At 38.4% G+C, this 14,658-nt stretch overlaps 1 protein-coding gene and 1 pseudogene across 1 annotated transcript in view; both read right to left on the bottom strand.

Moving 5' to 3' along the window:
• LOC143440773 (vomeronasal type-1 receptor 4-like) overlaps positions 1-14,658 on the bottom strand; it is a 96,917-nt gene that overhangs the window by 24,197 nt on the left and 58,062 nt on the right. Inside the window, exon 6 of the mRNA XM_076927552.1 lies at positions 13,987-13,995. Within this exon, the coding sequence (XP_076783667.1) occupies positions 13,987-13,995 (9 nt within the window). The remainder of the gene's footprint in view (positions 1-13,986; positions 13,996-14,658) is intronic.
• LOC143440532 (sperm motility kinase-like) lies at positions 5,152-5,978 on the bottom strand (annotated as a pseudogene).

Raw genomic sequence — 14,658 nt, 5'->3', positions numbered from 1 at the left:
ATCCACGATCTGTCTATAACTTTAACTCACAGAAATTCACCACACATCCATCATCCCTTACAGTTCCCAAACTTTCTCATCTCTATTGTGCCACTCTCCAGGAATATACTTATGTAGCCAAACAAGAAGAAGTGATTGTCCTACATTTCACTTCTTTATTCATCACTTATGTCTTCCACTCTCTTCTTTGCTTTCCAAGCCTTACAACATCTTCTACATCTTCTGTGTCCTAGTCCTCAATGCTATGCTGCTCAATTTTGGGGCATCTTCAACACCTCCATGATGCTATATTTTACTCTTGACACCTGTCTCATGAGTCTAGAGCCCTTTTCTTTTATTTTTAAGGACTATTTTACACAAATAATGTCTACTCCCTTGGTCCTATGTAACTCAGAGTATTTTAGACTGTTCACTTTTCTTCCATCAGGTTTGGTATATACCACTGAAACACAGACCTTTACTAAGCTTCCATAGTCCTGAGTAGAAGTGGTGGTGGTAATAGTGTTTTCAAAGATTTATACTCCCACCAAAGTAAACTAATTCTCCCTATATAGTCCAGGGTAGTATTGAATTTAAGGCTATTCTCCTGTCTACTAAGCTTCCATAGTCCTGAGATTACAGGCATATACATTCACAGTAGCTCTGACAACTAGTCTTAAGAAAAACCCACAAACTCCCTAGAACTAGCGAAATGTGAGGCAGATGAGATCAACTATGGCATGAGGGAACTAAACCTTCAAACAATGAGCTGGAGGTGAAGGAATCTCAGGTCTCGGCCTAAACTTAAAAAGAGAGAAGGGCCCTCTCATCTGTGCAATACAACCGTCCATGTAGCATAGGAAGACAGTGTTAGTTACTTACTCCCCTCTGAAGATGGTTGATGGTTGTTGGGCATGTGTAATAGGACTTACCACCTGTATTAATTCCAGTGTGCTGAACTAAACCCAAGACGTCTGTGTCATGGTCCAGCTAGTGCCTAGGCTAATAAACCATGCTGAATATGATCTGCTAGTCACCTGGGAGAGAAGACTCCACGGGTCCAAGAGAGAACCCGTTAACATGACTCTCTCAGTTGTTTTGGGTTTGGGATTAGGTGCAGGGATAGACACTGGAGTAACTGCCCTAGCTTTACAGCCTGAGTACTATCTAGGACTTAGAGAAGCTATTGATATAGATATTCAGGCAATGGCGTATTCAATTTCTAAATTACAGGAGTCCTTGGCCTCCCTCTCTGAGGTGGTCATGCAGAACAGAATGGGATTAGACCTCCTCTTCCTCCAACAAAGTGGGTTGTATGCAGCCTTAATGGAAGAATGTTGTTTTTACATAGATAACTTGGGAGTAATCAGAGACTCAATGGCCAAAGTCAGAGAAAGCTGGCTAAGAGGGTATGTCAGTAATCTTAGTCCAGCTGACTCTCACATTTGCCTCTCTTGACCATCAGGTCCTAAAAGGACACAAAAATGCTGTCTTGTCTGGTTTTCACAGGATCCTTTTGTTGCACTGAGACACTGTACCCAACACACACCTCCCCAGCCCCTGAGACCAGATCTGATCATTCCACATACTTAGAATGTGCATATCCCTTTTCAGGCAGGATACCACTCAGACTGGAACTTACTCTTGCCTATACTGGGCCTTGAACTTTTGATACTTGACAGGGCAGAGTAGCTCAAAACTGATATTTCTGCATTGACGATGTTGACACAGGAAGATGAGAACGCTGCTCAAAATCATCTTTTGCTACATGGTGGCCTGTTGGGACATATGAGACACTGAGTCAAAACAAATGCTAACAGCATTACAGTGCACCTAAGGAGAAACTGAGGCAGCAGAAACCACAGGAAGTTAAAGCCAGTTTGGGCTATGCCCTGAGTTCTATTCCATTTGATTTATAGATGAGACAATTTGAACACTAAAACCACCATAGCAATGTTATTCCTACTAACCAAATATCGGAATATAAAATCAAAATGTGCCTAAGTCTTCTGACTACATCTCTCAGGGATTAAAATAAAATTTTTATCTTTTGTTGTTGGTGGGCTATGTTCACTAGCATACTTTTTTGAGTCCGTTATTAAGAACAAAACATTCAAAAAATTTGTTGTTGTTTTAGGATTGTTTGTTGGTTTTTTATTTTTTGTATCTATTTCCATCATGTGTGGTTTTAAATTTTATCTTCATATTTTGTGTTTGCCTCTTAAGGCCATCTTCAGGGTTACATAATTCTCTAGGATTCCAATAAAAAAAAAAAGTTGAGACTTTCCTGCCTAGAATTTTCCTGTATAAGAAGAGACAAGACAGAGACAGAGACAGACACAGAGACAGAGACAGAGACAGAGACAGAGACAGAAACTCACCAGTGGTTCCATATTCTAGTGCATGGATGGCAAGAAAATAGGATGTGAGGTCAGCTCTCCATCCCAGTCTAGCCAGAGTCTCTATGAAGTCCTCCTTGGTTTTGTCTGAGTAGCTCAGTCTGGTCCAGTGGCTAGGGCCAGCAGAGAACCCATGAAAGGAACTTTTCCTGAGTTGTGCATTGTGGGTTGGGGAGCATAGGAACCTATGGTGTTCCTCCTCCTCCAGATAGGATAAGACGCCACTCTCTTAGATTAGGTTGAAAAATAGGTGTGTATCTTAAATAGCTTAGTGGGACAGTGCAGAAAATAAATTAGAATGTGTTTCACAACAGTAGAATATTGTAGAGACATTCTCTTGAACTTAGCAGAAATCCTAGCATGATTACTAGGTCCTGAGCCTTGTTTTCTTTTGTTCAAATTAAAAGAGATATTTGGTCACAGGGATTTTACATTTCAGTCACATGGGCATCAGTGTGCCTCGAGTTGTGACAAAAGTTGGCACAGTCTAGTGAGAATACAAGAGATGACATCCTACCAATGTGACAGGGAGAGGGACAAGAAACGTTTCCCAGAAGCCATGTCAAAGGATGTGCCAGGATGCTTACCTGGGCAGGAACAAGCAATGTGCAAATACTCAAAGAAATAAAAGCAAGCTAGAAGATGTGTCCAGCTGAATACAGAATCCAGGTAGAAGCCTGAAGCTGGCATGAGGCCTGATCACAGCAGATTGTTGCCCATTGATAAATATTTCTAGTTCGACCATGGTTACAACATCTATTACTCTCTGATGGTGTGCCAAGTGATGCTGAATGTGGAACTCTGTTACCAACCTGAATGGTATCCTGAAAGGAAAAAGCATAGAGAGGCAGCAAGTGACTAACTAGAGAGCAGAGTTGGTGGGAACAGAGGGCACAGCTACTTCTGGAGATGCCCCACAGCTGAGGTTTTTATAAGCTTTTCTGTGTTTTAAGTCTGTAAACTTAAGTAATATAACATGTAATGGCTTTTGTAGAGGGATGGATGGGTAGGGATATTGTAAAAGATTGGCAAGAGGCTGACTTCCAGAACAGTCCCACTGAGGCACTTGCAGGCCTCATTCTCAATGAGGGAATCAATATTGGGTCAGGTGGGCCATGCTGATTAGAGAGACTACTGTAGGGAGACAAGTCTACCTCATGTAGAAGACCATGTTCCCTGTAAGAAATGGAGCAAAGGACTGCCACTTCTCATAGAACAATCTTTGTTGGTTATATAGGCTGAAGGAGAGGACACATTTGCACCTCAGTCCTCTTCTCTGACCAACCCCCAGTGAAAAGCCAGCACTTTCTGCCTGGGATTTAACCTGGTCAGATCTGTGCTAGTGTGGACAGCTCTTCCTGTGCAGAAGGAGCCTGTGAACACACTGGTTTGTGGACATCTGGCCTGGATCTCCTGAGAGACTGTCTGATTCTCAGCCAGGCAGATCCCCAACCCATTGCTCACAAGCCATGCAGTTGGTGCTGTTCCTCTTCAGGATTTCAAAACTGAAAGACAAAGAAGGGAGGCCTTTACTGACGGCCTCAGGATATAAGGACCTGGCCCTGCAGGGCCATAGCACCCCAATGGTTTGTCAATGACTCTCTTCTTCCTTTGGCCAAGCCCACACATTCTCTTCTCCATGTATAATCAGTATTATTGATCTTCACTTCTGGGTCAAAATTTATGAGGCTGTGTTTCAGGGGTTTCTATTGAATTTATCTTTCTGAAGTGAAAGATTATGAACTTTTTAAATGTGCCTCAAGTGAACACATTTATCATTTGTCACAAAGGACAAAAAGAATAATGGATAAAATAAATGAGAACTTGTACCTATTTGATCCTTTGGGTGACTCCAACAACCCCATTCATTAAGCCAGGTTTGTTTTTTCATTGTTATTGGTTTTTTTGTTTGGTTGTTTGGTTTGTTCGTTTGTTTGTTTTTTTGCGAAGGCAAAGAACATTTATTCAGCAGCAATTGCCAGCCTGAAACCATTCATCAAAATGGTGATGACTTGAGCGGCTTGTAGACCCTCTTTTATGCAGTGCTAGAAGAATTTTCCAGAAGGATTAGATAACCTCTAATATGATTGATAGAGAAAAATCAGTGACATTAGTACAATTTTGATTAGCTTCTATGTTAGTTTCTTTGTATTTCATGAGACATTGAAGAATTTCAGTGACATTCTCTTTTGGCCTTATTAACTCCTCTAACTAGATTGACCCAGGAGTTGACTCAACTCCAGGTTTATCCTTCCTAAGTCATAGCCATCATTGACTAAAGGGCTATTGTATGTGGCTTTTTATTCTGAGGAGCCCAGTATGCTTCCTAAGAATTGAAATGTTTATTTTAAAGGTTCTTGGACTTTCTCATGACTTGATGTCTCATGGTATGGTGGTACCCAAAGATGACTACTCCTTCTTTGATGAGGAGGGGAAAAGGCAATGGGAGAAGAGATTTGTAAGTATGGGACTGGGAGGACAGGAAAGAGGTTTAAGCCAGGTTCTTATGGGAGGCTTGACCACTCTTTGGTGGTGGAAGGCAGCAACACAGGTTTCAGAGTCAGTTCGTGATTATCTTCTTCACCCCCTTCCAGTAGTGTTGCAAGTTAAGAGGGGATGCTGGGTCTACATCCTGAGGCTGCCCAATAGTAATGGGCTCTTCATGAACATTGTCCTCTTCCTGTTTGATGGCCTCTTCCTGGGTGATTTTCTTTTCCTCAGAGGCAGAGCCTGTGAGGGTCATACTCTTAGCTGTCTCTAGGGATCCCCAGAACTACTTTTGCAAAATGCAGGAGGACATATTCCTGTCAGACTTATATCCAATGACTCTCATGGTCCTGACAATGCTAGGGCCCTGGGAAAATGTGTGTGCAGTAGGTTGTAAAAGTGTCTCACTGTTCCTGATCATGGGGTGCCTCATGATTTGGTGGATGATGGGCTTCCTGGCAGGATTGATCATCAGCATTTCAATGGTGACATTAAAAATATCAATGGAAACATGAGAAAGAATGCTGACATTTCCTGAGATGATCTGCCACCTCACATCTCCAAAAGACCTGACTCAGAAATGCAAGTTTCCAGCCACCATGAGGAACAGGAGGATCCCAAAACTTCAGACATCCGTGGAGCAGCCTTAGTATTCCTCCACCTGCAAAAGTTCTAGGGTACAATAGGGTTTTTGCCACAGAAATCTGTCAGTTTCTGCCCAGGAATAAATTTAGCAGCTAGGCCAAATTGTACAAATTGATATTCTTCTTGAAATCAGTCAAAATGTTGCTGTCCTTTATGTTTCTGTGGACAATGTGATGGTCATGTCAGTACTGCACAATATGTACTATCTGAGAAAATATCCTCTGAGCCTTCCTCTCCACTAAAGACCATCCCTTCAATGATATGATCTAGTAGCTCTCCATATGAGGTATGCTCCATTACCAGATAGGTGGTCTTCTCTGTCTGGACCACATGAAACATCTTGATAATGTGAGGACAGTTAAGTGATTCGTAATGCTGACGTCCCTGCAGATGAGTGAGGATGACTACTTGGTGTTTTGGAGAATTTTTTACAGGCACACAGGTCAATGTGGGGACATAGAAGGGCATTTAGACCACTGAAAAGTTTTCTTAGCCAATGGTGGTCATCAGCATCTTTGCTCATCTGATTTCCTATCTTGTTTTGGGGATTACAGTTTAGTGATTGGATGAATCTCAGAAGAGACTGTAAATTTTGACTTCTTACATTATTGAGAATGTTATAGACTTTGTTGACATTTGAAGTTGGACTAAATGTTTTAACATTATGTTATGTTTAGGTGTGGTCCCCAAAGACTCATGTGCTTGAACAAGTCTATGGAGTCCAGGTAGTAGAATATAGTGATTTGAAAATGCTTGGTTCAGAGAGTGGCACAGTTTGGATGAGTAACCTTGGAGTAGAAATATTACTGTGGTTGTAGGCTTTAACACCTTCTTCCTAGTAGCCTAGAAGCCAATCTTTTCCTTTTTGCCTTTGGATGAAATTGGAAAAAACTCTAGCTCCTGGTACCCCCGTGCCTACCTAGAAACTGCTATGCTCCTGACTTGATGATAATGGACTGAACCTCTGAATCTGTAAGCCAGCTCCAATACAATGTTGTTTTTATAAAAGTTGCCTTGGTCAACTCTTGGTTTTATAAGAGTTGTTGGTTTTTATAAGTGTTGCTGTGTCTGTGTACAGCAATAAAACCATAACTAAGACAGAAGTTTAGTGATTAAGTTCCCCTTAATAGAGTAGCAGGCTTCTAAATTCCAGCTGCATGATCAGGTATGCCTAGAACCAAATTTGCACAGAGGGGGAAAAAACAGTTAAAATCAGGCCCAAGGGAATGTTTATAAATTCCTACCACAAACAGACAAGAAAAACAGTCAGAAATTTGTCAGACAACCTGATCAGGTACTTTGCATGCTGGGAAAGAGAAGAACAAATCACCTTCTAAATCAGTAGACATAAAATATAACATAGATCAGGTTGATAGGAAGAAAGTGTGAAGTGAAGGAACAAAACAAAGGATCATTGACAGTAAGATCTGCTTATTGGGAAGACAACCATTTTCTCCCCTGATCATAGCACACACTGTGAGCAGATGCAACAAAAAACAGTTTCAAGAGAAGTTAATAAAGACAATAGACACTCCAAAACCCACAGTGTCCAGTCTGGGGTACTAGCTCTGGAGACCAGAATGTCTGCTACACCTGAAGAGGACCTGCATTTGGTTCTCAATACCCAGTAAGGTGGACCACAACTGCCCTAAATCCAGCTACAAGAGATCCTACACTTTTGGACTCTAAGAGCACCCATGTAGCACACTCAGAGGCACTAGAAGTCACTTAAAGTAGCGATAATAATCGTTCCAAATAATTTTACTTATATGACATTTGAAGGTCACAATAGGAAATCAGATTTCCTACAAATAGAACTATAGGCAGCTATAATGAGAGTTTTTATTTGTTTAAAATCCCAGTTAGAGTATGTGAATATGCTATTGTTTAACTCCAGATGTGGGATAAGAGGCTTACAACCACCTGTAACTCTAGTTCCAGAAAATCAGACTCCCTCTTTTGACCTCCACAGACAATGTCAGGGATGTGGTGCTCAGACATACATCAAGGCAAAACACTAATACACATTAAATGACAACTAATTTAGTAAACAACTTAAAAACTAATAAAAAGTAAAATGGAAGATAGTAAAGAACATGGAAAAATATAAATACATAAATCAAGCCAGCAAATACACAAACCAAAATGTAAAAAAGCAAAGCACATCAGCAGAGGAGAGAGAAATGCACTCTCAGGGTACAACAAGTCTAAGAATAATCTCTCATCATCATTGAACTCTAATTGATTTTCAACCAACCAACATCTTCTGTACATAAGGACAGGATGCAGCCTCAGACAGAGCTGTAAGTGGCCAGGTGTCTATCATTCCCCACCATGGTTTCATATGAGGTCAGAGCAAAAACTTGGCAAATGATGCTTGGCCATAGCCCACTGGTTTTTCTCACATTTTGTTTCCAAGAAAAGAAAGGCTGGTCTTGATCAGTGGGCCATTAGAACACTGGTTATACTCAAATCTATGTTCCTAATGTTGCCCAGTGACCCACTTCCTCCTGCTAGGTCTAAGGTTAATAATTTCTACCAACTGGTACTACCTGCTGGTAACAATGTTCAAAATCATGACTCTCTGTGGAACTTTTGACACTGAAACTTTAACTAGGACACTTCCCTTGTTAATAAATAAACAAAAAAATCATACGAATGACATAATAATCAAGAGCTTTGTCCCTCCCTTTTTTATGAACTCTGGTATTCACTGGCTAGTTGATTAACAGTGATTTGCTTCTCACACGGACCCCTGTCTTTATAAGAACTGTGTCTACACTCAAATTATTAAATTTATTTATTACTTATTAAGTTATCAAATTATTAAATTTATATTTCTTTTAACTCAGATTGATGGGTGCTAAAGAATTGTAGCTCCAGACTACATTGGTAGTTGTGACAAAATACTATTTCCCATGGAACCGAAGGGTATGAGACTAACACCAGTGGTGCTGACAGAAAGATGACACTATTCATCCCATGTTTCCTCATAGGCCTGGGACTTATCACCAAAGCCCAAGATTCAGAGACAGAAGGATGATATGTTGAAAATGACCAAGCATACAACTGTCAGCTCAGACCCTATAAACTGGAGATGTGGGAGATGGAGCCATATCCTGGCAACCTAGGCTCTTCTGCTCTCACAATGCACACCTTAGTTTTGTCCTTATAAACAACATATAAATGTTGTGCATTTGCATGTTGGCAAGGCAAGAGCAAGAAAACAACAGATTGATTGTGTTGCAAGTCTGCTTTCTGACTCTAACTGGTACTGGGTATATATTCCCAGATCGTCAAGAAAAAGTTTGAAGTCAGTCTACCAAGTATACAAGATTTTGTGTGGGTAATGCTTCTGGAGGGCCCCAGGCTCCCAGTTGAAGCTCTGTGGCATAGGGTTGTACAGGAGGGTTCTTGCCCATTGGTCTGAGTGCAGTGCTTCTTCTAGGATTGTTCAGGATATGGTCTCTGGCTTTCAGTTCTCAATCATATTCTACCAAGAGGGCAAGGCCATCTTACATCAAATAGCAATTAAGAAACTGCCCTATAGGTATGCCTCCAGGCCCTTCTGGTAAAGGCAAATGTTTGATTCAGGTTTTCTGGGTGTATTTATGAAATAACTGAGTCTATTACAGAAAAGCTTTATTTATTTTTGAGAAATATTCTTTTGTACCCCATACTGCCTTCAAATTCAGTCTGGTCAGGATTGGTATTTACCAAACTCAGACTGAAGGAGCTATATCCAAGGATCATTTACAAGACCAAGGCCACCACAGCCATTTGCTGAAGTATAATGAAAAGTGAGTGGGCTACCAGAGTGAACCTTATGCGAACGGCATATCAGAAGAATTGTTTTCTAGAAGAAAATTAGCTGTTTCTTGTAAGTATGCATGTATCGTGTGTTTGTGATTTAAGATATATATCTTAAACATATATACATATTCATACACACACACACATATATACACATTCACATACATTATTATACATTTACATACATACACACACATATATAAAGACATATATTATATATAAATAAACATACATATACACAAAAACATAAACCCACACACATATGTGTGTGTGTATATATATACTTATATATAATATATATACTTATTATATATACTTATATATAATTATATATACTTATATATAATAAGTATATATATATATATATACTTATATGAAGTTCAGAGAATCCTCAGAATTGGAAAACATCAAAATCAATTATAATTCAGACTCAGGAATAATATCCAGAATTTTCAAAGTATGGCAAAAGCAAAAACAATTAAAGAAAATTGCCAATTATTTAGTGAACTGAATAGATTTTCTAACAAAAATGTAAATATTGAATAACATTTTGAAAGTATTAAACACAATCCTCATCATGAAACTTACAATTAATATTGCTTTATGATAAAATTTTACACTTGTCAAAGTGCTATTATCAAAACAGTTGATGAGAAATGTTGGAGAGGATGGAGAAAATACAAATTATTATTTACTGCTGCTGAGGGTGCAAATTAATGCATTCCTTATGGAAATCAATCTCTGGGGCACTCACAAAATAAAAATAGAACTACTGTATGAACCATGTGTTCCATTTCTCAGCATATACAAAACCTTCATATCTGGACACAGAGATACTTACTCTGCTTAAGGCTTCTCTATTCACTATAGCAAGGACATAGAACCCATCTAAATATCTATAAACAAATGAGGTAATAATTAAAATTGGCTCCTACACAAAATGGAATGATATTCAGATTTAATGAAAATAAAATCACAAAGTTTGCAGGGAAATGGTGTATTTGAAGAATGTATCATGTTGGGTAGTGGTGGCGCATACCTTTAATCCTAACACTTGGGAGGCAGAGGCAGGCAGATTTCTGAGTTCAAGGCCAGCCTGGTCTACAGAGTGAGTTCCAGGACAGCCAGGGCTACTAAGAGAAACCCTGTCTCAAAAAACAAAAAAAGTATCATGCTTCAAAATGTTACCCAAACATAAGAAAAATAAAAAACTTGAATGTTCATGCTCATATGTAGATTCTAACTATAGAGAACCCATGTACGTATGACAAAAGCTATGAGTATAGGTGTACTATAAGAGTCAGAAAGAAAATAAAGACAAAATTAGGCAATCAGTAAGGACTAAATTTAGGTAACAGGACAATTGTAGCATAAAATAAGATAGGAACATCTTGTGGTTTGGGGAAGCCTGGTGGTCAAAATAGAGCCAGGTATGGAACAAGTCATAACATAGGAAACAGAGAGATGATTTTTTATAGTAAACAGAAATGACATTATCTTGTAACAAGGTGAGTACTGACCATAAGAGGCATAAGGTTGGTTTATGGTTCAGGGAAAACCTTAATATACTTATTCTACTAAAAAGACATAGGAATATGATGGGAATAGTAATGACCTGGCCTCTACACTCTTTCCTTTGTACCAGAGATTAGTATCTCTCTCAGTCCTCATTAGAGGAACATTTTTTTGGCATTTTATTGTGATTAACACAAAGTTCAACATTTATTCACCGTGCTAATTAGAGACTCTAAAATGCCCAGAAACAACATGGGACCATCTATATCAAAACTCTTCCTTACAATGCTTGGGATCATCATGGAAGAAGAGGTATAAAGAAGATTAGGTACTTTCTGGTGGTAGACGATTCCTAGTAAACCGTTTTTTTTTTTTTTTTTTTTTTTTTTCCAGGAAAAGCACAGGTCTTGCCCAGGTGAGTTCATTTGTTATGACAATATGCACAAGACCAACCTAGAAAAATCCCAGCTGAGTGCAGAAGGTGAAGAAGTCCAGCTATTAGATGAAAGCTGATGGCCACAAACAGCTTTTAAGTGAGGAAAATCAGACATCTTTCGGATTTCAACCTCTTAGAGCCTCCTCATCCGCTGCCTTAGAAACATATGAGTGTCACTGTTCAGTTTTTGCTTGATTGATTTAAAGAACACATGACATTTGGAGGAAATTGGTATGGAGAGTTGAGAAAAGAACAGAGTTAGAAGGAAATAAACATTTATAGACTTGAGTAAAACACATATGCCTGTATGAACCACTCAAACATTTTAAGTAAAATAGAATGGAATCTAAAATTAAACTATGTTGATTAGTGTTGGAAGAAAGCAGTGAAGACAAGAATCCAAACTGTTACAGATACTTCTTGAACTTTCTCATAAAACTACACTCAAATATTTTTGCACCTTCCTAAAGAGACCTGTGAGCATTCAGGGATCATTAAAATGCTATTAACAACATCATATCCCTTTGGATAAAATTACAAGAAACTTTCTTTAATGCATTTAGTTAATTAATGACTGGATAATTTTATAGATGATTTCATCTCCCAAAGCCTGTGATGTCACTGACAAGGAAGTTGAAATGAAAAATTCAGCTCTGGAGGGAGCTCTGGTCACAGAGTCACAGACCTCAGGTTTATGCAACTTTCTTATACAGCTGCGTATTAATGAGTCTGGGTGTGCTCAATGAACCTACTTTCCCGAAGTGGCAAGAAACCAGGTGAGTACTTTGTATTTCACCCAGAGTGGCAGAGTCTGCAAAGAAGACAGGCTTGGGTAAGTGGTCAGGTGTGATAAAAAAAGGAAATTGCTGTAGAAACAGATTCATAGACCAGAGAGTGAATGCACAAGAGTAATTCAATAATTAAGAAGTAATTGAAAAAGGTTCAAGTTTTTTTCACCATGGCCAACTGCTTGCCATTTTTTTTACTATAATATAAGTCTCCAAATAAGATTGATAGTAGATAACACAAGAAAAATGCATTCCATCTGTGAAGGTGCCAAATGATTGTGTTAAAAGGTCAATGTGATAATTCAATTTACTGTGCACATTGTATAGACTAATTTTAAGTATTATGTTATCGTTTATTTTATCTTGGCTTATTCCCAGAGGAAATATTACAATAGAAATGTAAGTAGCAAGCAGTCCTAGAAAGTGCAGGATGTGAATATGGTTCCAGTGTGGACAGAATTCATATGTGACACTGCACCCACACTCTGTTTACAGGCAGTAACTGCATCTGTATCGAATGGTCATTTGTACACTGTCTGTTTTGAAGCCTCTTCCTCATGAATGTGGGAAGGTAACATGGAAAGGAAGGTGAAGTTTGAGTATTGAGCAATAAAAGCCAAGCTCAAGTGTATTTTGGGTTATTTTTCCTTTTTTAATCATACCCTAAGCCCAACCTGATATCACATCTTACTGTTTATTGTTGTTCTCCATGGAACACAAGCCCCTATCATGATATCCAAGGATTTTATCTCACAGATAGATTTGTATTAATACCTAGTGCTACATCTTAGTGGGCAATGTTTAAGGCATCATGTACATTCTTCAGGTTGTACAATATGAACATGTACATATGTTCTCTATTTGAATGCATTGAAAATCTTTAATCCCAGCATTTGGGAGAGAGAGACAAGACAGATCTCTGTAATTTTTGAGATCACCATTGTCTTCAGTGTGATTTTAAGGGCAGCTAGCGGTATGCAGTGAGACTCCATCATGAGAAATTACATATAAAGAGCAAATACATGCTGACTTTTAAAGGAAATACATTAGTAACTTAAGTTTCACCACCTCCTATTACTTGTAAATATATGTTAGTGTTTCATGTTGCATTTTGTACAGGGTAATATTATTAGTAATTCATCTATACTTTCTCTTATAGCCTTCACCTCTGTAATAACAAAAGTACATATTTCTACTAGCATATGAAATATCAAGTCTACCTTGTGCTTCTGAAATCAAATTGAGAAATGGGAGAGCTTTCCCTCAGGTCAGTCCATGCTGAGAACACTGAATTCTATTAAAAGCTCAAAAGCAATAACATTTGGCATTACCCTATGAAATAAAAAGTTATATTCAATTAAAAAGTTATTTTTATAATGGATTATGTATGTATTTTTGTTTTCTGTGAATGTATGTTTTCCCTGCTGAGAACACTGAATTCTATTAAAAGCTCAAAAGCAATAACATTTGGCATTACCCTATGAAATAAAAAGTTATATTCAATTAAAAAGTTATTTTTATAATGGATTATGTATGTATTTTTGTTTTCTGTGAATGTATGTTTTCCCTGCATTTATATGTGCCTTATGAGAATGCAGTTCTTGCAGAGGCCAGTAGACTGAGGTAGAACTGATGGATTTAGAGTTACAGGTAGTTGGGATCCATGTGGGTTTTGTGATTTAAATCCAGCTCCTCTGCAATAGCAGCAAGTGTCACTTAACATCTCTCTATTGCCCCCAAACTATTTTTTTCTTTTTGCAGCAAAAGGCAAACAATAAAATACAAAGTGAACAAAATGTCAAGTGATAAATACAAGGTTTATGGAGGGCAGGGCTATGTTGGAAGCATATCTCATGGTTCTGTGAGGACAGACTGAGGTGACAATATCTGTGCCACAGTAGCTATGTTCAGTACTGTCAAGTACCCTATCTGTCTCTAAGCACTTTTGTATTGAATGTTGTACTTTCCTTTATGTTTCTAAGTTTATGTCTTGGCTGTGGAAATAATGTGAATGTCAAGATACTACAGTTATAAACATCAAACAAAATATCAATCTGAAAGGATATCGACTTATACATTGTCACTGCTATTTGTTAATTGTACACTCAACTAAAATATACTTCCCATTTTACACTTACATTTTTCCAATATTTTAAAAAAGTAAATATTTACAAGTAAGAATATTACATTTTAGTGGATGTGATCAGTGTGTACACTTGTGTGCAGAATCCTATGGCTGAGGAGACAAATGTCCAGATTAGACCTAGTGACATCACAGATCTAAGCAAAAGAGGGTCCCACATTGTGGTGGACATTGGTCACTGTTTCTTTTCTTTAATGTTTTGTCTTATTTCTCTACACTAAATTCCTGAGGATATTCAACAACTGAATTTTCCAACATATGTATATGTTGCTATCATATGAGGAATCTCTCAATCCACTGCAGGTATTGGAAAAAATGTTCTTGTCAATCCTTGTAATTTTTCTCCACCTTCACAGATCTGGTAGTGTGGTTCACTGCCATCAATTTCCTAGAAATGTGCCTGGCTGTGGGAACCTGTGGCTGGGATGCAGGGAAATCCTCCAGGACAGCCAC

The sequence above is a fragment of the Arvicanthis niloticus genome, chromosome 30 (genome assembly GCF_011762505.2).
Source record: "Arvicanthis niloticus isolate mArvNil1 chromosome 30, mArvNil1.pat.X, whole genome shotgun sequence".
Lineage (NCBI taxonomy): Eukaryota > Metazoa > Chordata > Mammalia > Rodentia > Muridae > Arvicanthis > Arvicanthis niloticus.
The sequence above is the reverse complement of the archived record's forward strand: the minus strand, read 5'-3'. Positions and strand labels throughout refer to the sequence as shown.